Below are 26,256 nucleotides of genomic sequence, written 5' to 3' on the forward strand. Positions count from 1 at the left end.
AATACCTACTCACTTTTACGATTTAACGTGAAGATATCGAGTTTTATATTTTTAAGTGGAAGTAAAGCAAGATAGATTACGCTGATATGTAAATTACTATCTTTTTATTACGCATACGTTCGAGCGCGGGGCCGGTAGCATCTGCTACTCTTGTAGCAGGTAAGTAATTGGTAATTGGTTTTGTATCTAATACTCATTAACATCTTATTAATAAGAAAGGCCATTTAAATTTTAAAATATTTACCTGTGACGATTTAAGGAGGAAGGAAGAAGAAAGAGAGACCAAGACGAAGCCATTGCTATAATTACCGTCGTAACCACTCGGCTCGTCGTGACCTGATTTAACTTACGTAATTGAGACCAAGAGGAAGGGTCTGGGAGTAAGTTTGGACATAGTAAAAGCCTTCGACCGAGTGTGGCACAGATCACTTTGAAGCTCTTCTTTTGGGGGTTACGGTACCTACTTAGTAATATACTAAGTTTCTACTTAGTATGCTCAGCAAGGCCAGACGGTACATCCGACGTTTCACTACTGAGATAAGATATTTTGTGCGCACCACCGCTAAGTGAAACCCACTTATAAATTTCTGAACTAATTCAAGGAACTAACTGTTAAGGTCCTAAGAGCGGACCATTTCCTAAAAAGCCGGCAACGCAATTACGAGCCTTCCGGCTGTGTGAGTGTGCATGGGCGGCGTGCATCAGATGAGCCTCCTGCCCATTTGTCCCCCGTACTATGAAAATACTATTCAACCTAAAATTCCATATTAAAATGTTGCTATATTTATAACATATATTGTTTTTAAACGGCAGCACGAAAGACAGTGACACTGGCCTTGATAAATGGAATATACTTTTAAATCCCAGGTAAGCTAAAAAGTAAAACATCAATTAAGCAACGATAACTGCATATATTTATTACTTTGATTTAAACAAAAAATATTATATTTTCATAATAATACTATTGCTTAAAATTTACAAGATCGTACAAACAATTGTGCTATACCAATGTAAATGTAAAACAACTTGAGAATAGCTTTTCAATTACAGTCAACGGCTTAGCTCTTTACATATTGATAAGTATTAAATACAATATTTTACTCCTACAAATAAAGTGACAATAAATAAACTATAAAAATTGCCTAAGTTATCCTAGTCAAAGACCACTTAAAACATTTTGCTTACAAAAAGTAGCTAAAAATCTCACTTAAATATGTAATCTCAAAAAATATATGATACGATTTACAGGAAACAAAGTAACATTTACAATCTTTATTTAAAAATAAGATAGCTATTTTGTAATTATATATTTTAATTGCTTAATATTGCCTATTGCTATAACAATGCACATCTAACTACTACAACTAAGTAAGCATCAAAATACAATTAATTTGAATTTGATTTATTCATATATACATATTCATTGTAATAAAATAAAAATATTAATTTGTCTTTTTCGTGTTGCTGTTTTAAATACATATATTTACCATTGATTAACAGATCAGTTTCAAAACATTTTCATGAAACTTTTTACTTTGTAAATAATTCTCATAATCTGTGCAAAAGCGATGTTAAATTTTATATAAGTGGCAGTTCTTCTTAATATCAAATTTTCATTTGTATTTTTTTTTAACTTTTCATACAGTTTAATACCACACTTATTAATGACAATATAGTATGTCTTTCTACATAAAAATCAGCTAAAATAATACTTTTGACTAGAAGTTTAAATAACACTTTCAGAATCGAGTTCTCCCTGTTCGACTGTCATGTACATTCCTTCCTCTTCGTAGGTCGAATCGTGTTTGGCCAAAATACGAAGCAGTGGACGGAGTTTCATCCACCATTGTTGTTTTGGCACCCTTTGTCTGTAAATAAAAAAATCTATGAAGTGTAATGTTTTGTTCATTAACTTACATCAAATATCATGACTTACAAAAACAAAAAAGCTTAAACCGGAATGAAATACTAGTATCGAGATCATTAATTTTGTAAACCATACGTAATAGGCTTGTTCATCATGACATTTATTAACATTTAAAAGTGTAAGTGTATTATCAGATTACACATATATATATCTATATCACATCAATATTTTTTAGCTAACTCGAGAAATGTTTTTTTCTTCTATTTTAATTACGGCCATGGCAAATCCTACTAAGCATGTTACGCTGCAAGTCTATGCTTCTATACATGACAATCGCATCGTAACGTCATCGCAGTGCCGCGCGCATAAACAAGAATTTAAAAAAAAACAGTTAAACTTTACAACGCTGTAACTTTGGTAATTCTGGCTCGATTACAAAACAAAAGCAATTATAATTTACTTTTATAGTGATATTTTGACTTGTTGGTGACTCATTGGCCTTTGTGGTTCAGTTATAAAACAGTTGGTTTAGACGGTATTGAACGGAGATTCCTGGATTTGTTTCAGAGGAAAACAATTATTATATAACAACTAGCTACTATAATAAAAATAGGGGTTGATCGTAGAGGGGTGATAATTAAGGGTTGTATGTATTTTTGTATGTTCTATCATAAAATATAAAAAATTAAAAAATAAAATCCCTTATCACTTAGGGGTTTGACATATAGATAGTAGCCGATTCTCAGACTTACTGAATATGCATAAAAAAATTAATTAGTATCGGTCGAGCCGTTTTGGAGGAGTATGGTTAAATGGCTTAAAGGCTTTAATCTTTAGCGGAACATTATAGAAAGTCTATACGTACGAGAAGTTGGTCTGTGACTTAAGCTCTTCAAGGGGTGTGAACTTGTATTGCCGCTTGACGATTCCGAGAAGACAGGCTGTGTCTGCGGTATTATTGGGTCCCTTTTGTATTGTCTCTACGAGCCAGTGGAGACACTTGGCGGCCATTTTGGTTCCCATGTTACGGTCGAATGGCGTCGGGGAACCTCCTTGCTGCATATGGCCTGAGAATATGTTTATTATTTAAATTTAAATAAAAAACAATTAGTAGGATTTTTATTTATATGAAAGATAACCACCATTAATTATAAACATAAGTTATTAAAATGTTGTTATATTATAAATCCTAAATAAATACGATATCTTACCCAATACATTCATTCTAGCAGTAAAAAGTCCCTTGCCCTCTTCAGAGTAAAGGCGATAGATGAAGTCTGTGTTATAGTTCTCATTGGCCTTTTCGTTTCTTAGTATAAGACCGCGTTGAATTCCGCCAGTCATTTTCGACGCCATATGGTACACATCTTGCTGCAAATCTTTAATAGAGAATTTCTCTTCGTAGATGTAAGCTGCGTCTGCGCCGCCAGCGAGACCTAAATTTCAAATATAAGGAGGATATTTAAATTTCATTCACAAATTATCATCATATAAACGAGTTGCAGTTTGTTTCGATAAAAAAAAATTAAAAGCGGTCAGTCACGTGACACAATCGCGTTTTGCTGGGTTCTTGAAATTGAATTTTTAAATGAATTAACATAATTTAAAACAGCATTTGTGAAGTGTTTCTATAGTTATTAACTAATCTAATATGGTTCTTATAGCTCAGACATTAACTCCGAAGTCTCTTACGTCACGATTCAGACTACGGCCTAATGGAATTGGACTACCGCTGCGAAATTGACTCACCAGCTAACGTCGCCAAGTAGCCACAATATCCTCCCATCGTTTCCACGACGAACACTCGACGTTTTGTTCCCTAAAAACGCATTTAATCAAATAAATGGTTTTTTTTCTTTCTTATAAATTATTTTCATCTGTATTCTTAGTTAAGGATCTCTTTATATATTTTTTTTACTTCTATGTATAGTACAGTTTAAATATTTAATGAAGCATTTATACCCTACATCAAATTTTTATCAAACATAATGAGTAAATTCACGGTCTTTTGTAATATTATTTTTATAATAACATAATTAATAAGTCAAAATATCTAGGAATATAATATTCCAAGTACATATATTTTTTATTTTAGATTGTAACATTGGAATCATATGACAATTCCGCTAGAGCTAGTTGGTTGGTTAGTTGTTACCTGAGCTGATTGGCGGATCCTATCGCAGATCTCCGTGATTTCATTAAGAGCGGTGTCAGTTCCCAGGGAAAAATCTGTTCCAGGTACATTGTTACTAATAGTGGCTGGAATCACAACTAGTGGAATACGGAACTCGGGATACTGGGCACGCGACTCGTACATTTCTAAACCAGCTTGGTATGCCTGAAATAATTTAATTACTAAATATATTTTTTAATAATATATATAGTTAGTATTTTATATATATACTTAAAATAAATAACAATGTATAGAGACTTTTGGCATGTACCTATAAGAGGTGTTACATATATGTAGTCAACGTTTTATTATTGTACATTTGTAACAAAATATATTCAAACAATTGTATTGCAAATGAAAACAATCATCTTTATAAAAAATTGATTTAACTATAGTTTATAAAAAATACAATACAAATCTAAACAGTTAAATTTGACTAATTAATTATCACTTATTTAAATAAAATAAAATTTATTTAATGTTTATTAAAATATCCTTCCATTGCCATTACCTCAAAACCGCCAATGATGAGTAATCCTTGAATATTAAATTGTTTTATGCGCGCTGCGATTTCCCCTTTCTTGTCTCCTGGAAGAGTACGTTTCGTTCCCAAAAACGCACCTCCCTGGCCGACCCAACCGGTTACATCAGACCTATTACAAAAATAAGTTCAAAAAATCTGGTCACGCGATGAAGGGAAACTAATTTGTTTGTTTCAAAATATAAAAAAAAATTGTTCTTCTTTTTGGTAAACTCAAAAAGGCGTTTATAATTCATTATTTTGGTGGCAAGGTTGATAAGCTGTTAAATCACGTGTTGATGAAATAAGTAATAATGATTTAGCAAATCCATTTAGTCTTACAGGACATTTGATAATAACTGATTAGATTATTTGGTTAATTAGCTTTTTAAGGCACAATTTGGTATAAATATCCAATGCAGCCGTGGAGACGATTTTCTGAATATTAAATGGAATCTACAAATTCAAACTAGCTCTTGACACGTATGACGCGTGTAGACAAATATCAAAGTGACTCAAGTGTGTCTTTTTTGTATAACAAATTTCTATTTCTATATTTATTAAAATTTAAAACAGGAAATATATTTTGAAACCGGAACAGCTTCTGCATAATATAAATTTATAGGTTTTGGCCTTCGCCTAAATATAATATACACATTTAAATAAAACAAACACAATAAATTTACCAATCCATCTTAACGATATTGCCGCTAATGAATCCCTCCACACCGTCGTGTATGCCCAGCACAGTATCACCACGGTAGATGCAGTTACGTACGAACGAGCGCACGGCCGCGTTCATACCGCAAGCGGGCGCACCTACGTGCATCACCGCCAATGTCAAACCTTCCTGAAAGCCATAGAAAATTTCTTACTGGGAAAAATGGCCCTAGTAAATATTATACTAATAAGCCTAGGTCCGCGACTGCCAGGCTTTACGTATGTTCCGATCCAGGCTTTGCACCAATGGAATTTGAAATCCATGTGCTCAATTAATGCTCATACAGTGAAAGTATGAAGAATGACTTATTTATTGTATCTAGTACCCACCATGATCGTTTTAGGCATTTTCATGACAATAAGGCCATAGAATACTGTGAACCTTTAAAAAGTCAAGGAAACAAAAAACTAAATAATGTAGCGCCAATCAATTTGATTAAAATTGTACACAAAGGACCAACATGATACTTTTGGTATGAAATATACAGAATGAAATAAAATCACGCTCGTTTACGATGCCATTCCCATACAAATTCAATTGGCGTTAACCAAGCCAGCTACCATGTATTTTTGGCCAAGATCCTAGAAGGGTAAGTACCAAGTGCAGATAGCAAATTTTACTTACTACATCCATACAATAATTTTAATTAAATTTAAAAAAATTTAAATTATTATTGAGATTATTATTTATGCATTTACGGCGAGTGAACCCGACCCTTCTTTGCCGTCCCACTCTGCTTTCGTAGTCTCAGAACAACGTAAGTTACAGATAAATAGATAACGATGAAAAGTGCTTACCGCAGGCTTTCCAGATTCGTCAAATGCTTCCTTAGGTGGCTTCAAACGAGTCAACATTTTGTAAGTCTCCAGGTTACGTGCAAAACTACGCCCGCGTAGTTGCACGGCTAGCTCCCAATTTTTATCTGTCATTGCCTAAAACGTAAAGGTACTTCAATTGGTTAGCCTTATTTCTATATCAATCATTTAGTCATGAAATAAGTTTTGTATTTAAACAGCCATTACATAGAGCAAACACAGCGACTTGTATATTAAGGTTTAGTGAAGGTAAATGTTTGTTTATTAATTTCGTGCACACTATGGTAACAATTTACACTGAGTAGTTTAAGTAAATATCTTAGAAGTTATATTAAAATAAAAACTAACGCAATATTATAGATTCTATACGAACAAAGAAATTTACAATGATTTACCTGAGCAACGGCTTTAGTACGCCTCACGCATTCCATGAGCGGTAGTCGGACAGCTTGGTTGCCATCCAAAGATACAACACATGGCTCCGTTTCCGGGGTCGCTTCCATCAAAGCCATAACTGCCTCGGCACCCATCCGACAACCCTAAAGAGGGATATTATTATCTAATACAAATCGAGTAAAGTCATGAAAACTAACCAGGCGTGTGGGCAGACATAGCAAATTTTTTTAACGGATTAATTTTATTTTATAATTAGTCTTATAGCTCATGAGTAGTAGCATCAATTACTTAGTCCTTAGTTACGATGGCGAACTAAGGATATGCTTAAGGATGCCATTATTTTACTCATCTATCATATCATATTATCTCAGTAAACGCAAAAAGATCATCCGAGTTCAATGTATTCACACTATTTCGTCAGAATTTGTTTCAAGTAGCCAATGTTCAATTGCGTCACCTTCTTAGTCATACGGTGGACCCTAATGTGGTAAAAACGCTATTTAATTATGTAATGTTAATTCATTAATAAGAAAATCATTTCGACTGAGCAAAACATACATAACGAATTTAAATTGAAACCAATTGATAAAAAAACCGAAAACCTATTGATAAAAATCATCCGAAGGGCGACTTTCATTCATAGTTTACAAAGAAAAAATTACACAGTAACCTAAAAGCAATTATAATGGGAACGTTTGTTAAGTAAGTTTGTCAAAGACCATATTCTATAAAGTGGACAGAGTCGTCAGACAAGCCAGAGGTCAATGACACTTCAATCGAATGCCTTCCTATATCACGTATGATACGATCTCAGTGTATACGTGACCCAGGTCATGCACATATAGTTCCTTTGAATTATAGTTTACTAGAACGATCTTTTTTTAAAAATACGTACACTATATATTATGACGTAAAAAGTCGGATATTAAGTGTTCGCATTTTAATAAAATATATGAAATTTTAAAGTTTATTTATAATTAAGTTACAATTTCGAGTATCGGCTCTTAAATCGCCACCTACTTTAGATACGTTTAACGCCAAAATTCTTACCAATATTCTGTCGAATGCTGATGGTGAACCTCCTCTTTGGACATGTCCTAGAACAGTTATTCTGGTGTCTTGCTGGAGATTGTCCACTACAACCTTTTTCACCAGTTCTGCAGTAATCGGCTTGCCTTCTCTGTCAATAGCACCTTCTGCCACTATTATGATGTTCAAACGCTGACCAGACTTACGTTCCTATTTAAAAAGCTGCATTTAATACAATATCTTAATTCTTCCGTGTGTATATTCCATGATAGTATTTAAAACACCATGATAAGATTGTAATGAATAATTAAGTTTTTCCCGAACCTCAATACCAAGCTCTCATGCATATCGAAGATAACGAAAAAGCATAATGTCAAATAATTGTGTATCATGTGCAAGAAGGACGCGAAAAAAATAAGGCAAAAACTGCTAAGAAGAGAAGTTAAGATAGTTTTTAACATGTATTATGTCATGAAGAAAAATTATAAAATAGAGTCAGCAGTTTGATTTTAACTCAACTTACAGCAACACAGTTAATACAAGGTTCGTTAAATCGAACAGTGCCACTCAATTAAGGTCATACCTGCTGCAATCTTTTGCAAAGTTTCTCAACCCAATTATGGGGAACAGGGTCTTCAGGTATGAACACTTGATCAGCCTCGCTCGCCAGAGCGGCAACTAGTGCCAGATAACTGCAACAAGCAGCACCCGACCATAATGGATCATGCATATAATGCCCGGTGAACGATTTGTACATTTACATTTTTGCAAGATAATTTAATGTACACATTAGAATTTAAACACCACAAAGAGCCAATTCATTGATGAAATGAAACCTATGATCCTGCTCCCATAAACAAGATTTTATTTCTTGCCTCTTTTATTTTTGCACACATCTTTTTGTCCCAATTGAGGGGCGCTGGGTCTTCACAAATAAAACTATAAGTAGCATCCGTACATAGTGCTGTGTACACTGCAAGAAAACTAAAAAGGGATGTTTGTTATCATTCAAGAGGAAACAACTAGCAAATGAGCAATACATAGGATAGGAACAAGGGGGCATACATGACTGTCAATTAAACCCTTGCCTGCTCTAACTTATAACAAAGTTTATCTCTCCAATCAACAGCGGGTGGTGCTTCCGGAATAAACACAAAATCTGCTTCCGATGACAAGGCCGTGACCAGAGCAAGATATCTATCAAGAAATTTTTATTAAATCTTAACTAATTAATTTTATCAGATAAGGCTATGTTTGAATTGGCTCTGATTCAATCTTATGTGTATGGTTTGACAGTGAACATTAAGCTAATAGTTTTATTATTGACTGCACTAAGCCCCTTATAGTCAAACCCAAAATGATTTCTCACCATGGCAACCATTAAAACACTGCATTAATATTATTTCCTCCTTTACAATAACCTCAAAATAATTTTGAAACATACCCACAGTGGCGACCCATAACTTCCATAATAAAAGTTCTTTGATGGGAGTAGGCTGTACTAACAATTGCATCAATTGCTTCAATAATGCGATGTAAGGCTGAATCTGTACCAATTGTCATGTCAGTCCCACAAAAATCATTATCAATGGAGCCCACCTTAAATAAAAGTTCATTTTATGATTCTCATAAAATTATGTAAATTCTGAGGAATAAAAAATTCCTACAAAAATTTTAGTAGTTGACCACAATTTATAAGATTTGTTTGTTACAAAAATTTCATATAAGTTGTCTTTTGTTAAAATAGCTTTTACACATTAAGAAAAACACTTTTTGAACGGATTAAAGCTATGTATACTTATTTATTTATGTATAGCGGAAAAAACTTATAATTATTTACATACTTCTAAATTTTCGACTTTTCGCATGCTGTTCATTAACTTATATGTTTTTCTTCATATAAGTTAATAAACACTTTAAGATCAGAATCACAGTTTTAAGTATTTATCATATGCATAAGATTTAAACGTACCAGTCCAGCAATATGCAAGTATTTATATTTTTCTCTTTGATCTTTAGTAATCCTGTTATGCGCCAAAAGCTCATCTAACAAGTCAGACCACTCCTGACGAAAGAGGTTAGCACCAGTTAGCGAGCCATCTCCACCAATAACAACTAAGTTTGTAATACCACGAGTTACTAAGTTGCAGGCAGCTTTAAGGCGACCTTCTTTTTGTCTAAAAAGTAGTCCAATAGTTATACTCTTGCAACAGATTTATAGGTTTGCTTGAAATTTTAAAACGTAGTTGGATTATGCCAACAGCTATAATTAAAAAAAAACTTACATGAAATCCATGCAGCGAGCTGAACCAATAATGGTACCACCCTTGTGAATAATAGAACTAACAGAGGACCAGTTAGCTTCCTCTATATTATCACCGCCGTCTACCATTCCCTGATATCCCTCGCGGATAAAGTAAACTTTGCAGCCCAAATAGATGCCCATCCTAACCACGGAGCGTACAGCTGCATTCATACCCTGAGAGTCACCGCCACTCGTAAATACTGCGAGACCCTTCCCTTTATGAGAGCCTCGCTCTATAAATCGCTGCGTCTTTGTACTATCCATTTTTATGTTACAAAACTTTTAAAACACCTAAAACAATAGAATAATATTGTTTTACGTTTATTGCAAAATGTATGAAGAAGATTTAACCAGTTTATTACAAAAGTATTTAGTTACAATCACACAGAATAATTTATGTTTACATTAATTTATAATTATAGATTTTACGCACCAATTTGTCTAAAAGAAATTTCTTTCAGAGAACTAACGAATTTGAAAATCGCAGTAGGTGAACTTCATCAAGGTGACCTTTCTTGTACATTTCGTGAAATTGAATTGACATTGAAATATACGTATGGAAAAATAAGAACATAAATTCCATAGATTAAATAAACAACCGACGTCAAGTCAAGTCAGTATCAACTAAAAATTCTAAAATGAAATCAGTCAAATATCAATGTTATGTCAAACGACAACTGACTCTAAAACGATATGCTGCGAATAGCGATTAGCGCTTTGCATTGGAAAAAATAAAATATATAGTGCACAAAATGAAAGATAGAAAAAAATAGAAATCTAAGCTTTATTTTTATTTACTGTGCATTTGTAATAATTTATCAACTTTTATTATATATTCGATGGTGCATTTATTGTTTCTTTTTTGGTGATACAAAAATTAATACTACAAAATGTCTGCGGAATCGGATATGGAGTATTCAGATAATGATGGTGATGAGTATGATTACTATGGTGAGGTAGATGATTGTGATATGGACAGCGTTGATCAGAGTAAAACTGATCCTGAATACTTTTTGTTCTCCTGCTTAAGAGTTGAAGAAGTTGAAAAGCTACTGAATGAGTCTATTGAATTACTCAGTAATAGCCTTCAAATAACGCCTTCACTCGCTAAGGTAGACGCAGTAAATCTTATTCATGTATTACTTACAAAAATATTTTGCTATAGTAAGCTGTATTATATATAAGCAATATACCTAAGTTAGTTTCTTATCAAATTTACAGGTGATTCTGCATGCTTATGAATGGAATGCACAAGAGATTATAAATAAGTATAAAGAAAATCCTAATGAAGTACTAATCTTTAGCCGTGTAAAATCCTGTGTACCGTCTACACCAGGGAACTCAAATGGTTCACATTGTGCAGTATGTGCTAACACAACTCTATTGCAAAAATTTAGTGCATTGGCTTGTGGACATTATTTTTGCAATGATTGTTGGGCGATGCACTTTGATGTCCAAATTATGCAAGGTGATTTTACTAAGCAGTTATTTATAGTTACTGATATACTTAAATTTCACCTCTCTGTCTAGTCAGTCCTACTGAACTTCTGAAAATTTCTCATACACAAAATATTTTTTTTAAGACAACTATTTTGTAATTGTAAGTTTTGAAACATTATCGTCTAAAGGTCTTGTTATTTCTAGCATATTGTCTAAAATTATAATAGATATTATTTAGGGAATACTTTACCTTGTATACAAGTGATAGCTGATAAAGCTAGATAAAAATATTTGACAGTTACAGAATATATATTTCATTAAATGATATTTTTTACCAGGTGTATCTAATACTATCCAATGCATGGCTCCTGAGTGTGAAGTAAGAGCGCCTGAAGATTTTGTTTTATCCCATGTCACTAAACCATCTGTAAGAGATAGATATCAACAGTTTATGTTCAAAGATCATGTGAAATCTCACCCTCAATTGAGATTTTGCCCTGGACCTAATTGTCAGGTATTATAATTTACGTTCATCAAAATTTCATTAGTTTAGAACACACTAAAAAACATTTTTATTCTCTGTGTCTAAACTAAAATATTTTTGTGTCCTAGGAAATATTTCTATTTTCTTCTTTGGGTATACTACTAATAATAGATAATAAAACTAAATAATTTTTTAGTGGTTATTTCGAGCGTGGGTACGCGAAGGCGCACGCCGTGTAGAATGTCAAGGTTGTGAATTGTTGACTTGTTTCTCTTGCGGGGCACCTCATCATGCCCCAACAGACTGTATTACAATACGTCTCTGGCTGACTAAATGTGCTGATGATTCTGAGACTGCTAACTATATAAGTGCTAATACAAAGGTATTGAAAGATAATTTACAGAGGTACTTATTACTTGAAATGCTTTGACAAGAAGTCTTATTAAAACACAATAATTCATTTAAAATAAGTGTTTAATGTAAGATCTAATTAGATCGAAGATAATTTTTAAATTTGCCCTTAGGAACTTTTGTGGATGTTTCATTCTTACTTTTCAGACATTTTCATTTCAACATATTTGTTATGGCTACTATGTATTGTTACCTCTCTGATGAAAAAAGTGTTATATTATGTATTGTCTGTCAATAAAGATAAAAAAAATTTACAGGATTGTCCTAAATGTCAAATATGTATTGAAAAAAATGGTGGTTGCAATCACATGCAGTGTGGGTCATGTCGTCATGACTTCTGTTGGGTTTGTTTGGGTGACTGGAAATGTCATGGCTCTGAATACTATGAGTGCAGTCGTTATAAAGAAGACCCAAATTTGGCTAGTGATAGTCAACATGCACAGGTAATAAATGACAACTGAGTTAGAAATTTAATCAGATAAACATTAGCCTTAGAACGCTGATCAATTGCTTACTAGTATAAAATGCATTTACAGGCTAGAGAAGCTTTAAAAAAATATCTTCATTATTATGAGCGATGGGAGAATCATGCACGGTCTCTTAAACTAGAGGAGCAGACATTAGCATGTTTAAAAAGTCGTATTAACCAAAAGGTAAGATCACTTTATTGTTATAATATTTGGAGACTTGTCTGATAAATACCAAATAAAATATACAGAAAGACTAATCTGTCGCCGATTTTGATCACGTCTCTTTGAAATTACACAATTCAAAATCAAACTATAATAATACCCAGTAACACACAATCTTTTGAAATCCAATTAAGGGTTAAAGTTTTGTTATAATGTTTTTTTTGGTTTAGTGTATTTTTTATTCTCATCTATACCGCAAAGTTTTGTATATGTATTGCATATGCAGGTCATAAAGTAATTAATTCGGTTTTATATCTGTTCAAGTTTTATTTAAATTAGTACTACTCACGTAAAGCAAAGATAATATTAAGTTATATTATGTTTATTTGTAAATGAATGTAAAATAAGACCAGGATACAATTTTCTCTCCATTCTTTAAAAAAGTCAAACCTGTGTTTTTCAGAATGGAATTTTTGTATAGCTTTTGAGTAAATTCTTTCGTATTTTAAGGTCATGGCTGGAGAAGGGACATGGATAGATTGGCAGTATTTATGGGATTCAGCCAAGCTATTGAAGCGGTGTCGTTATACTTTACAGTATACATATCCGTTTGCCTATTATATGGATAATGGACCGAGGAAGGAACTTTTTGAATATCAGCAGGTAATAGTAATGACTTTATGATGGACCTATAGTGAAACAAAGTTGTATCTGTACATCTACATCAATGTATACAAAAACAAATATTTTTTTTAAACCAAGAACCTACTTACAAATTAGTTACATATGAGCTATCATTAAATTTAACCAGTTGTTGAGACCTCCCTTTGTGATGGTTTAATATTAAAAAGCTAAGTAAGTTAAACTGTATATAATGTGTCCTTTTTATCTACATCTGTTTTAATTTCGTTGTTCCATGTCTAAGTTATTATATATCTTATGTAGTTTTGCACTTCTTGCGCTCATCTTGTTTAATTTATTTATTTTCTTCACATTGGTTATCTGGAAGACTACTACATTTCTTAAAAAATCTATTTACAGGCGCAGTTAGAAGCAGAAATCGAAAATCTATCTTGGAAAGTAGAAAGGGCGGAAACCACGGATAGGGGTGACTTGGAGAATCAAATGGATATCGCGGAAAAAAGACGTACAACATTGCTCAAGGACTTCCTAGATATAAATATAAACAATGCCTCTAGTAGCAAAGTGTAATTTATCACTAACTTCTGAAACTGAATACAGCAAGGCACATTTGTATTATATTAAATGCTAGATCTTTGTTTCGCCAAAGTATATTTATTAAAGTGGTTTTGCAATAAATAGATAATTTACAGCTTATTTAGCCTTTGATTTATTTAATTATGTATATGCGGAGTGTCGGGTATGAACAGGTCGTTAAGTAACTACAAAAAAATAAACATCGTCACAGAAGATATTAATTTATTTACAGAATATCTATGCAAAATATATAAGATAAGGAGGTACTAACAAATTAGGAGAAATCTGGCAATATTTCAAGCTTCTACAAATACATTTATTAATTCCAGTTTAACCCTACGCCCATAGGCTTCCCATACTTTGGTAAATAAGTCGCATCAGGTGAAAAGTCGAGAAAACTATATAAAACGGGTAATAGAAGCTTGCTGTCTCTGGACTTCACTAGTAGAGTATTCAACAAAAAACTAATATTAGGTTCTTACATAATATGAAACTGGCGTTTTGTATGGGAGGAAAAAAAGTAGATTTTTTTAAATAGAATTAATCAAAGTATATATGTACCATTGCTATCTATGCACTTTTACCATGGTAGTTCATTGATCACTTTTATAAAAAATATATTTGGATGGAAATTAATGAATTTCGAACGAAATGGTTATCTGTTGGAGCAAGGTCCGGGGAGTACGGTGGATGCTCCATTAATTCGGTAGCAATCTGTTGTGCAGTATGTGGTCTAGTGTTATCGTGAAACAGCGGCCTAGAGCGATTGACCAGTCTTGGTCATTTAGCAGCTAGCTTTTCCCTCATGGTTGCCGTCTATGTATGCCGTTATAGTGAACGACCCCGGCACGTAAGACTCACAAGTAACTTTTGGGGGATAAATTCGCTTGGGGCACGATTTGGCACGTTCGGCTGGGTTTAGCCATTGCTATGAGCGGTTTCGATTATCGTAGAGGATCCACTTTTCATCACAGGTAAAGTTTATTGTGCCGGTTAAGTAATGTAACGCAGCAGTCGACGCGCGTTTGTTGATCTGCTTCCCTCAATTCATGAGGTACCCACCTTTAAAGGTTTTCCACCTTCCATTTTAATTGAATGAAAAAAAAATTGAAGAAATGGGTCGAAGAGAAAATAGAACATTAACATGATTTCAACCCATCTTAACAAAAGATGGGTAGAAATCATTCGGCATTTTAAAGTAGCATATCCCACATGAAAATTTAAAACATTTAATAGAAAATGCCTTATGTTGTCCATGCACTAATGCTGCTGTTGAAAGTGTATTTTCACTGGAATGGTTATTGGAGCAGTGAGAAGTCGCAACTTTCTGTAAAAACATCTACCTTCTTAAGAGTCAAAATATGTAATATGCAAAATGAAAGTTGTTCGGATGTGACTGACTACATTATTAGACGAACATTACTAATTACACATACATTAATACATTTAGCAAAAAAAAATTCACTTCGAAGAAAAATATGTTTTAAAAGAAAAATAATCTTTTTACAGTTTTTTCTACTTTTTTTCACCTATGAAATACTTGAAAGCTGTACTCTTTTTGAACCAAAAGTTATTCACCTTATTTTAAGTCAACATCTTAAAATACGTAACGAGATACATTATTAGAAGTAGTAAGTTGTACAATGTACATTCATGTTTGTCAAAAATTTTAGAAATAAAATGAAAAATCTGTGACTGAAAAAGTAACGACGAACAACGCTCTTAACAATAGATAATTAAAACCATTCATTTTTATATTTGGAACTGACATTTTTGAAGGGATCATTAAAATGTCAACTTCGTAAACATTATTCTTTAACATTAATATTTTCGTAAAAGAATATAATTTTGTAATCTAAATAAAAATCTGTAATAACCACAATAAAATGATTTTTTTATCAACTCTGTGTTTGCTGCGTTACGGCACCGTTAAGGTCTGGATTTCCTCTTGCTGTCGGCAACTTCCTACTTTATCGGTATATCATGATAAACGATATCGAAATCATTATTTCAAAACATGTCCTAAAAATCCAGCGACAATTCTAAATTTATACACGCAGGTTCGCTTTAAAAAGGATTATCCACGCCTCCATCGCGACACGGATTTTCCCAATTTTGATTACTATAGAAAAGATCAGTTTAAAGACATCAATAGAACGTCGTGGAATTCGGGATACTCAAAACAAGGTATCACAAATGTAATTGGATTTATTGGGTCGATGTGTGCAATGTACGGTTTAAAAAGCGAACTGACTCATTTTATGACATTCATGTCTGCCCCAGCTGACGTCCTTGCCCTTGCTACTATAGAAGTGGATATATCAGGCATTGCTCCAGGAATGTGTTCTTCATACAAATGGCGAGGAAAGCCATTATTTGTTAAACACAGGACTAATAATGAAATAAGTATCGAGGCCAACACTTCATTCTCTTTACTTAAAGATCCTCAAACACCAGAACAACGGATGATAAAGCCACAGTGGTTGATAGTTATAGGGATATGCACACATTTAGGATGTATTCCTATTCCAAACAGTGGTGATTACGTTGGAGGGTTTTACTGTCCCTGCCATGGAAGTCACTATGATAATGCAGGGCGAGCTCGAAAAGGTCCAGCACCTACTAATTTAGAAGTACCTTCTCATAGGTTTCTATCTGACAATGTGATTTTAGTCGGAGAGTAGGTAGTTCAAGGATATATTGAAATTGTTTAATGAGTATAATAAAATAATTTGAAATGGTAGTGGAAATAATTATTGCGGCATTGTATTTGTTGGGCATTCATTGTGTACGTTTTATTAGTTCCATATAGATACAATAAACGTCATATAAAATATGAACAATAATATGATAATCATATATAAATTTTCACATTACTTAATGATATGTTGCAACTCAATACCATGCATTGCTATGCGGACGACAGAACTGGGGAGCCGCTTGAAGAGGGACTAGTCGTCGACCATTCGAACCACTCTACGTTGAATACGGTCAAGAGGAAGGATCACCTGCTGGGGAGCTCCCTCCCAGAGGTGAGAACAGTACTACAGTTGGACCAAATTTGCGCTTTATATAGTTGCGGTGCCCGGAGTTAAATACCATCGTGTCTTGCTGAGCACACCATGCTTTTTGGAGGCTAATTTATTATTTAGTCTTTCCCTCCCAATGACCACGAAACTGAACGTCGTTCGATATGTCAACGCCAAGTATTCCGATACTGGCTGTGGCTTTAAGAAGAGTGTCTTCGAAAAAAGGCGTAGCGACGAAGTGTGTTTCTTAGCGGTAGATGCGGAAAACTTGTATCTTTTTGGGGTTAAATTGGATTCGATTTAGTCTACCCCAGTCCGAGACTCCACGTAGTAGAGTTTCAACTTCAAAGTTTGTTCCGGTTCTCATCGACAACTGCCCATGAAATACCTGCCCGGCTAGTCTCTGCAGTGCTGTCATCCGCATAGACATGATTGTTGCTAAGTTGCAACATATCATAGATATGCAGACGAAACAGGGTCGGGGATTGGACACAGCTTTGTGGGACACCAGTGTTTACGGATTTAAGGTCGGATTATGCTCCATCGATAACAATCTTGATACTCCGATCGTCGAAAAGCTGGGGCTCCGGTCGGAAAGTTGGATAATTGCTCGGGAAGCCCGTAGACTGGAAGCTTCGAGAGAAGCGCTTTATGCCACACCCGATCGAAGGCTTTCGCTAATTCCAAACTAACCGCTAGCGCTTCTCTCTTGAACTCAATTGCCTCTGCCTATGAACACGACAAAAACCGTACTCATAATCGCTAATCAGCTGGCCCATCTAGATATCTTAGGAGCTGGCCATTAATAATGGATTCCATTATTTTGAAGAACAAGCAGATTATATATACATAATTAAATGAAAATATAAATATAATCATTCGTATTCCTTATTGAGATTATTATAATGCTCGCGTTTAGATTGAAATGTAAGTAACTATTGATAAAGATAATAAAAAAAATTTAACTGTTTATTTTTATATAATGACGTATAATGCACTCTCTATACTCTATGGTTTTGGTGTATATTTTACGGTACTATCTATGTTTATTTAGTTGTCGTCAAAATGGCGACTACGACTGATTCGAAGGCGCCTGTGCGCCAAGTAAAACGAGTGCAGTTTGGTATATTATCCCCAGATGAAATTGTAAGTTTATGAAAACTAAAATGTATAAGTTTAGAATTAAGCTTATTTAATATTTTTACGTAAAATCTTTCCTCATGTGTCGTTTTCCTTATTGCACCATAATTCAAAGTCACTCAGCTAATCTAAGACAACGTAGTTTATAATGATTTAGTATTTTCAGAGTTTAATACAAAATCAGTATTGAATATGAATGTTATAAAATTTAAAATATTTACAGCGTCGTATGTCTGTCACGGAAGGGGGCATTCGCTTCCCAGAAACAATGGAGGGTGGACGACCAAAACTTGGAGGTCTTATGGACCCACGACAAGGGGTGATCGATAGAACATCTAGATGTCAGACTTGTGCTGGAAATATGACTGAGTGTCCTGGTCATTTTGGGCACATAGATTTGGCCAAGCCAGTATTCCACATAGGATTCATAACGAAAACCATAAAAATTTTGAGATGTGTCTGTTTTTATTGTTCCAAACTTCTTGTCAGTCCGGTGAGGGATATTTTTATTTTATTTAATATTTTATATTGTTGAATGTAACAAATAAGCAGCTACTTGTTAACAAGAGACTGCTTATCAGCAATAAGAGTAGATGTTGTCCACTTATAAATAATATCTCATTTGGACATTTCAGACAAATCCCAAAATTAAAGAAGTAGTAATGAAATCTAAAGGGCAACCACGTAAACGATTGACTTATGTTTATGACTTATGTAAAGGAAAAAATATTTGTGAGGGTGGTGAAGATATGGATATTGGTAAAGAAGGTGAAGAGGGTAAAAAAGGCTCTGGTCATGGCGGTTGTGGTCACTATCAGCCTTCAATCAGACGACAAGGTCTAGACCTCACAGCTGAATGGAAACATGCAAATGAAGATACTCAAGAGAAAAAAATTATTATAACTGCAGAACGGGTCTGGGAAATATTGAAACAAATAACAGGTACCTGTGGGTCTACATACAGTACATGGTTATCAAGTTTTGGTCTATTTTATAATTTTCTCATATTAGGCAATATAATTAACTAAGTAACTGTCTGTATTTACTGTATACGTTACATATAAACTACTAATTATTATAACATCAAACTAATTTCACTTATGGATAATGATAATATAATGATATATTATTAAACGACACTTATAATAATAGAGTAATTGGTATCCACTTTTTATTGTTTTAGACAAACTGATAATTATGATAAAATAATGCTTACTATGCATATAAAGACCATTAGTTAGATTATTTTGGCCTTGTAATGAATACAGTGTATATTCCACATAACATCTATATCTTGATTTAATGATGAACTCCCTAAAGCGTCGAAATCAATTTGCTTTGATTGGTTTAGGTTGTCTTCCATACAATGATACAGTCTACATAGCATTTAACCCACTCTTAATAACACAATGGAGTAATAAAGTACTTTTTAAGTTACTAAAATTAGTCAAAACTGCACAACTGTACATTCTTTTGTCACTTTATTAGCCTGCAATAAACTTGATTGTTGGCATAATTTATACAAACTTTCTAAAAATTCGTTCTTTTGTTTACAAATTGGTATTGCTTGCATGTGTAGACTGTTGGTGACCATAACTAATAAGTAGGATTCATTGATTATCTATGTTTTTCTTCTCTACATTTAACGAGAATTGTGCAGTTTAAAATATGCAGTCCCTTAAAAGTCGAAGTCAAAAATATATATTTATTCATATAGGTAACACAATGTACACATGTATGAATGACAATGCCACTATATAGAGTATACACTGTATTTATAAATTTACTATTTTATTTATTGTTTGTTACAGATGAAGAGTCCTTTATACTGGGCATGGACCCAAAATTTGCTAGACCTGATTGGATGATAGTAACAGTTTTACCTGTTCCACCATTGTCTGTTAGACCTGCGGTTGTCATGTTTGGGTCTGCCAAAAATCAAGATGATTTGACCCATAAACTGGCTGATATTATTAAAGCAAATAATGAACTGATGAGGAATGAACAAACTGGTGCAGCAGCTCATGTTTTAGCCGACAATATTAGGATGTTACAGTTCCATGTTGCCACATTTGTAGATAATGATATGCCTGGCATGCCAAAGTAAGTTCTGGAGCCTATTTGTTGTGATTAAAATTACTCAAATAGTAAAAGCAATAGTTATTTGTCATCTTGTGGCAGTCTCTTGTTGCTAAGGTCATTCAGTTGTCTGTGTTATTGTGGTCAGTCAATCAGTTTATGACTAAGAAGTTTTATTTAAAAATTATAAATATTTATTTATTTAGTTCTTTGCATAACAAACCAGTAAAATGATAGCACTTAACTTTAAATAACATACTTTTGTCTGCAGGATATACAGAAGTTTTTGGTGTTTTTTGTATAACATATTGATAGAAATATATATGGGTTCTTTTTGTTTACAGAGCTATGCAGAAATCTGGAAAGCCACTTAAAGCCATTAAAGCTCGACTTAAAGGAAAAGAGGGGAGAATCAGAGGAAATCTTATGGGGAAGCGTGTAGATTTTTCAGCCAGAACTGTCATTACACCAGATCCCAATCTTCGTATTGATCAAGTGGGGGTTCCAAGGTCTATAGCTCAAAATTTAACATTCCCAGAATTAGTGACACCATTTAACATTGATAGAATGCAGGAATTAGTAAGGAGAGGAAACGCGCAGTATCCTGGTGCTAAATACATAGTTCGAGACAATGGAGAACGTATTGATTTGAGGTTCCATCCCAAACCTTCTGACCTTCATTTACAGTATGGTTATAAAGTTGAACGTCATTTGCGTGACGACGATTTAGTTATATTTAATAGGCAGCCGACACTTCACAAAATGAGTATGATGGGTCACAGAGTTAAAGTCTTACCGTGGTCAACATTCCGTATGAATTTGAGTTGTACTTCGCCATACAACGCCGATTTCGATGGTGATGAAATGAATTTGCATGTACCGCAGTCAATGGAGACACGGGCTGAAGTTGAAAACATTCATATTACACCCAGACAGATTATAACGCCTCAAGCAAATAAACCTGTCATGGGTATTGTACAGGACACACTCACAGCTGTTAGAAAAATGACTAAACGAGACGTGTTTCTGACAAAAGAACAGGTAATGAATCTTCTTATGTTTTTGCCTACATGGGATGGCAAAATTCCCCAACCTTGCATTCTGAAGCCAACACCGCTCTGGACTGGCAAACAAATATTTACCCTGATCATTCCTGGTAATGTGAATATGATTAGAACACATTCCACACATCCTGATGAAGAAGATGACGGCCCCTATAAATGGATATCGCCGGGAGACACAAAAGTTATTGTAGACCATGGAGAACTATTAATGGGTATATTGTGTAAAAAATCACTTGGTGCCTCGGCTGGATCACTTCTACATATTTGTATGTTGGAGTTAGGACACGAAACGGCAGGACGGTTTTATGGTAATATTCAAACAGTAATCAACAACTGGCTCCTTCTAGAAGGTCACTCAATTGGTATTGGAGATACTATTGCCGATCCGCAAACATATCAAGAAATTAAAAATACTATTGTGAAAGCCAAAGATGATGTAATAGAGGTTATACAGAAAGCCCACAATATGGAATTGGAGCCGACTCCGGGTAATACCCTGAGGCAAACCTTCGAAAATCAAGTAAATCGTATATTGAATGACGCTCGTGATAAAACTGGAGGTTCAGCTAAAAAATCTCTGACTGAATACAACAACCTCAAAGCTATGGTGGTCTCTGGTTCAAAAGGGTCTAACATTAACATTTCTCAGGTTATTGCTTGTGTGGGTCAACAGAATGTGGAAGGTAAACGTATTCCATTCGGTTTCCGTAAAAGGACGTTGCCGCATTTCATTAAAGACGACTATGGTCCCGAATCTAGGGGCTTTGTAGAAAATTCATATCTTGCTGGTTTGACACCTTCGGAGTTTTACTTCCACGCTATGGGAGGTCGTGAGGGTCTCATTGATACTGCTGTAAAAACTGCTGAAACTGGATATATTCAACGGCGTCTCATAAAGGCTATGGAGTCTGTTATGGTTAATTATGATGGCACTGTTAGAAATTCTGTTGGTCAACTTATCCAGTTACGTTATGGAGAAGATGGTTTAGCGGGAGAAACCGTCGAGTTCCAAAACCTGCCAACAATTAAGCTATCAAATAAAGCTTTTGAAAAGAAGTTTAAGTTTGATCCCACAAATGAAAGATACTTGAAGAGAATCTTCAATGAGGATATCATTAAAGAACTTACAGAATCAGGATATGTTATTGGAGATTTAGAAAGCGAGTGGGATCAACTAGGAAAGGACAGATCGGTGTTGCGAGAAATTTTCCCAAGTGGAGAATCAAAAGTTGTGTTACCTTGTAACTTCAAGAGAATGATTTGGAATGTGCAAAAAATTTTCCATATTAATAAAAGATCAACTACTGATTTAAGTCCAATAAAAGTTATTCAATCTGTAAGAGATTTATTAAAGAAATGTGTTATTGTGGCTGGAGAGGATCGCCTTTCGAAACAAGCCAATGAAAATGCAACCTTACTCTTTCAATGCCTTGTGAGATCAACTTTGTGCGCTAAGCTTGTATCAGAAGATTATCGGCTCTCAACAGAAGCTTTCGAGTGGTTGATAGGAGAAATCGAAACTCGTTTTCAACAAGCTCAAGCAAATCCAGGTGAAATGGTAGGAGCCCTAGCCGCCCAATCTCTGGGAGAACCTGCTACTCAGATGACACTGAACACCTTCCACTTTGCTGGAGTCTCCTCCAAAAACGTAACTCTCGGTGTGCCTCGTCTAAAAGAAATTATAAATATATCCAAGAAGCCTAAAGCTCCCTCTCTCACTGTATTTCTAACTGGCGGAGCTGCTCGAGATGCAGAAAAAGCTAAAAACGTCTTGTGTCGTTTGGAACACACAACTTTACGAAAAGTAACGGCAAACACTGCTATATACTACGATCCAGACCCACAGAATACTGTTATTGGTGAAGATCAAGAGTTTGTCAATGTTTACTATGAAATGCCTGACTTTGATCCCACCAAAATATCTCCATGGCTGTTGCGTATTGAGCTAGACCGTAAGAGAATGACCGACAAGAAGCTTACTATGGAACAAATTGCAGAAAAAATCAATGCGGGCTTTGGAGATGATCTTAACTGTATATTCAATGACGATAATGCTGAAAAACTTGTTCTTCGTATAAGAATTATGAACAATGAAGAGAGTAAATTCCAAGACAATGACGAGGAAACTGTTGATAAGATGGAAGATGATATGTTCCTCAGATGTATTGAAGCAAATATGTTGTCTGATATGACTTTACAAGGTATTGAAGCGATAGCAAAAGTGTACATGCATTTGCCACAAACTGAAGCTAAGAAACGTATAGTTATTACGGAACAGGGAGAATTTAAGGCAATTGCGGAGTGGCTGTTGGAAACGGATGGAACATCTTTGATGAAAGTACTTTCCGAGCGAGATGTAGACCCGATAAGAACCTTCAGTAACGATATCTGTGAAATATTCCAAGTTTTAGGTATCGAGGCAGTACGAAAATCTGTTGAAAAAGAAATGAATGCTGTATTGCAGTTCTATGGTCTATACGTAAACTACCGCCACTTGGCTTTGCTTTGTGACGTAATGACTGCTAAAGGTCACCTTATGGCTATTACTCGTCACGGCATTAACAGGCAAGACACTGGCGCGTTGATGAGATGTTCCTTCGAAGAAACTGTAGACGTATTGCTCGACGCTGCAAGCCACGCTGAAGTAGACCCTATGAGAGGCGTTTCTGAGAATATTATCATGGGACAACTGCCTAGAATGGGAACAGGTTTGTGTCAGATTAAGTAACTACATTTATTTAATTACAATCTTAGCAACGTGTGTTAAGCGAAATATTTTTGTTCATAAAAAATAAGAGATTCACTCCAGCTAGTCATTAAATTAAATATGTATTAAAGCATCGGTGTGCAGTCACAATAAAATTAAAACAAAATTATATGAAAAGATAATTCTTATCTAATATAAGAATTATCTTTTCATTCTTTTATTTCATTAAACATCAACATAACAAAAAGAAAATGTTATAATTTTCAGGATGTTTTGATTTACTACTGGATGCTGAAAAATGTAAGCACGGTATGGAAATGGGTGGTTTGGGCGTAGGCTTGGGAGTAGGTGGCGGAATGTACTTCGGAGTCGGCACACCATCCATGACTCCGCTTATGACTCCTTGGTCGAACCAGAATACTCCTGGCTATGGTAGCAGTGTTTGGTCTCCTGGACCGGGTAAGTTTAGTAAAATAAAAACTATTACAACTTTAGCTGTGAATTAACTATTTTTTGTGCTCATGTGTTATTTATTTGCTAATGCTTTTAAAATATTCAATATACCATAGTAATGTCGTATCTCAAATTTGATGTATTGTTTCAGTGGGTAGCAGTATGACTCCGGGTCCATCATTCTCACCATCAGGTGCATCTGACGCTTCGGGTATGTCTCCTTCGTATAGCAGCGCTTGGTCGCCACAACCAGGCTCTCCTGGTTCTCCTGGAGCCCCGTTGTCACCTTACGCTTCGCCAGCCGGCGTATCTCCGTCGTACTCTCCCACAAGTCCTGTCTATGCTGCTCCGTCCCCCAGTCTCATCCCAACTTCCCCACACTACTCACCTACAAGCCCGTCCTACTCTCCAACGTCACCTAACTATTCCCCAACCTCTCCTATTTTCACCCCAACTTCTCCAAGCTATTCTCCAACCTCCCCCGGCTATTCGCCTACATCCCCATCATATTCACCTACTTCGCCGAGCTACTCTCCTACGTCCCCGAGTTACTCACCTACTAGCCCGGCATATTCCCCAACCTCTCCTAGTTATTCACCAACTTCACCGAGCTACTCACCAACAAGCTCGTCCTATTCTCCGACGAGCCCGTCTTATTCGCCGAGTCCAGCTTACTCGCCGACTTCTCCGGGCTACTCGCCGTCTTCACCGAGATATTCTCCGAATAGTCCAGTGTACACTTCTGAGGCTCACAGTTACTCCTCGTCATCACCAAATTACACGCCCACATCACCAGCCTATTCACCAACAAATCATTCTTATTCTCCGACTTCACCAAATAACTATTCACCGACATCACGCAATTACTCGCCTTCGTCACCCAAATATTTTTCGACTTCTCCCAAGTATTCTCCGACATCGCCATCCGTATCGGGAGGCAGTCCTCGGTATTCGCCGAACAGTCTTCAGTACTCTCCAACAAGCCCGCAATATTCACCAAGCCCGGCGTACTCTCCTTCGTCGCCTCAACATTCCGGAAGCTCGCATTACTCACCAAATTACTCACCGTCTTCACCAAACTATTCATCTCCTGGATATTCTCCGTCCTCCTCTAAATATTCCCCAACATCGCCAACATTCACGCCAACCTCAAATAATTATTCGCCATCATCCCCGGCCTACTCTCCCGCTTCCGGTGGACCATCAACTTACTCTCCAACTTCTCCTACATCCCCAACTTATACACCTACTTCACCTAATTATGAAGAAGATGATGATTGAATTGTATAATGTTAAGACACTTTTTTTAAAGAGTATGGAAATAACGAGATGGAAAAATTACATTCATTTTTATATATAAGGACTGGATAGTACTTTGAATTTAAGATTTATTCATCTTTATAAATAACTAAAGAAAAATGCACATTGTTTTTATTGCTAATTTAATAAGATGTGATATTCAAAGTAACTTAATGTAAAACTGTTGTGACGAATTACGAGTTTCTTGATTTTTTTCTAACATCTAGATTTAAAGCAAAATACGATGATGAATCAGTGTCCGACACCCTTTTGGCAAAAAAAATGTGTGTTTAGGATAACTTATTTTAATTAATTTAGGCAATACTATAATCTAGTTATTGTGTAGATCAAATAAAGTATGTTTTGCTAAAAATGTTTTTGTTTAATATTTTAAATATTCAGCCACAGCCAAGATTTTTCGCATTCATATAATTATTGCCCTGGTATTTTTATATAATCCAGCGAGTACATATG

At 35.0% G+C, this 26,256-nt stretch overlaps 4 protein-coding genes across 7 annotated transcripts; 3 read left to right on the forward strand and 1 right to left on the reverse strand.

Moving 5' to 3' along the window:
- Nucleotides 1-891: 891 nt before the first annotated feature.
- LOC123716067 (ATP-dependent 6-phosphofructokinase) lies at nt 892-10,387 on the reverse strand. Of its 3 annotated transcripts, none has more exons than XM_045671586.1 (15): nt 10,260-10,387; nt 9,807-10,117; nt 9,494-9,698; nt 8,966-9,120; nt 8,105-8,213; nt 7,543-7,731; nt 6,492-6,635; nt 6,079-6,213; nt 5,247-5,410; nt 4,552-4,693; nt 4,023-4,205; nt 3,617-3,686; nt 3,079-3,303; nt 2,733-2,934; nt 892-1,868 (listed from the first exon to the last, which is right to left on the reverse strand). In XM_045671586.1, exons 2-15 carry the CDS (start codon nt 10,088-10,090, stop codon nt 1,727-1,729), a joined length of 2,349 nt encoding a protein of 782 aa, XP_045527542.1. In that variant the 5' UTR covers nt 10,091-10,117; nt 10,260-10,387; the 3' UTR covers nt 892-1,726. The 3 variants fall into 3 exon arrangements, with proteins under 3 accessions (XP_045527542.1, XP_045527544.1, XP_045527543.1); XM_045671588.1 differs by lacking the exon at nt 8,105-8,213 and adding an exon at nt 8,397-8,505; XM_045671587.1 differs by lacking the exon at nt 8,105-8,213 and adding an exon at nt 8,610-8,718.
- Nucleotides 10,388-10,508: 121 nt separating this feature from the next.
- LOC123716564 (potential E3 ubiquitin-protein ligase ariadne-2) lies at nt 10,509-14,122 on the forward strand. Its single transcript, XM_045672367.1, has 8 exons — nt 10,509-10,938; nt 11,048-11,294; nt 11,605-11,780; nt 11,947-12,132; nt 12,419-12,604; nt 12,698-12,814; nt 13,304-13,456; nt 13,835-14,122. The coding sequence occupies exons 1-8, from the start codon at nt 10,717-10,719 to the stop codon at nt 14,003-14,005; spliced, it is 1,458 nt and encodes a 485-aa protein (XP_045528323.1). The 5' UTR covers nt 10,509-10,716; the 3' UTR covers nt 14,006-14,122.
- A 1,671-nt stretch (nt 14,123-15,793) lies between these two features.
- LOC123716271 (ubiquinol-cytochrome c reductase iron-sulfur subunit-like) lies at nt 15,794-16,754 on the forward strand. The gene has a single exon (XM_045671929.1). The coding sequence runs from the start codon at nt 15,898-15,900 to the stop codon at nt 16,693-16,695; it is 798 nt and encodes a 265-aa protein (XP_045527885.1). The 5' UTR covers nt 15,794-15,897; the 3' UTR covers nt 16,696-16,754.
- A 142-nt stretch (nt 16,755-16,896) lies between these two features.
- On the forward strand, nt 16,897-26,155 carry LOC123716696 (DNA-directed RNA polymerase II subunit RPB1). 2 transcript variants are annotated; one of them, XM_045672553.1, is made up of 7 exons: nt 16,897-17,043; nt 18,404-18,673; nt 18,816-19,122; nt 19,992-20,283; nt 20,604-24,031; nt 24,298-24,489; nt 24,635-26,155. In XM_045672553.1, the coding sequence occupies exons 1-7, from the start codon at nt 16,897-16,899 to the stop codon at nt 25,762-25,764; spliced, it is 5,766 nt and encodes a 1,921-aa protein (XP_045528509.1). In that variant the 3' UTR covers nt 25,765-26,155. The 2 variants fall into 2 exon arrangements, with proteins under 2 accessions (XP_045528509.1, XP_045528510.1); XM_045672554.1 differs by lacking the exon at nt 16,897-17,043 and adding an exon at nt 18,083-18,186.
- Nucleotides 26,156-26,256: the final 101 nt, after the last annotated feature.

The sequence above is a fragment of the Pieris brassicae genome, chromosome 11 (genome assembly GCF_905147105.1).
Source record: "Pieris brassicae chromosome 11, ilPieBrab1.1, whole genome shotgun sequence".
NCBI lineage: Eukaryota > Metazoa > Arthropoda > Insecta > Lepidoptera > Pieridae > Pieris > Pieris brassicae.

What these genes read in the sequence shown, in the direction of transcription:
- LOC123716696 (XM_045672553.1), top strand. Translation starts at nt 16,897, where the DNA reads ATGTTGCAACTCAATACCATGCATTGCTATGCGGACGACAGAACTGGG. An exon ending in TGGGGAGCTCCCTCCCAGAG is followed by an intron (nt 17,044 to 18,403) that starts GTGAGAACAGTA and finishes AAATATTTACAG; the next exon opens with CGTCGTATGTCTGTCACGGA. An exon ending in CCAAACTTCTTGTCAGTCCG is followed by an intron (nt 18,674 to 18,815) that starts GTGAGGGATATT and finishes TGGACATTTCAG; the next exon opens with ACAAATCCCAAAATTAAAGA.
- LOC123716271 (XM_045671929.1), top strand. Translation starts at nt 15,898, where the DNA reads ATGATTTTTTTATCAACTCTGTGTTTGCTGCGTTACGGCACCGTTAAG.
- LOC123716564 (XM_045672367.1), top strand. Translation starts at nt 10,717, where the DNA reads ATGTCTGCGGAATCGGATATGGAGTATTCAGATAATGATGGTGATGAG. An exon ending in TAACGCCTTCACTCGCTAAG is followed by an intron (nt 10,939 to 11,047) that starts GTAGACGCAGTA and finishes TCAAATTTACAG; the next exon opens with GTGATTCTGCATGCTTATGA. An exon ending in ATATAAGTGCTAATACAAAG is followed by an intron (nt 12,133 to 12,418) that starts GTATTGAAAGAT and finishes AAAAATTTACAG; the next exon opens with GATTGTCCTAAATGTCAAAT.
- LOC123716067 (XM_045671586.1), bottom strand. Translation starts at nt 10,090, where the DNA reads ATGGATAGTACAAAGACGCAGCGATTTATAGAGCGAGGCTCTCATAAA. An exon ending in GCTCGCTGCATGGATTTCAT is followed by an intron (nt 9,699 to 9,806) that starts GTAAGTTTTTTT and finishes ACTACTTTTTAG; the next exon opens with ACAAAAAGAAGGTCGCCTTA. An exon ending in CTACTTGGCGACGTTAGCTG is followed by an intron (nt 3,304 to 3,616) that starts GTGAGTCAATTT and finishes TTTGAAATTTAG; the next exon opens with GTCTCGCTGGCGGCGCAGAC.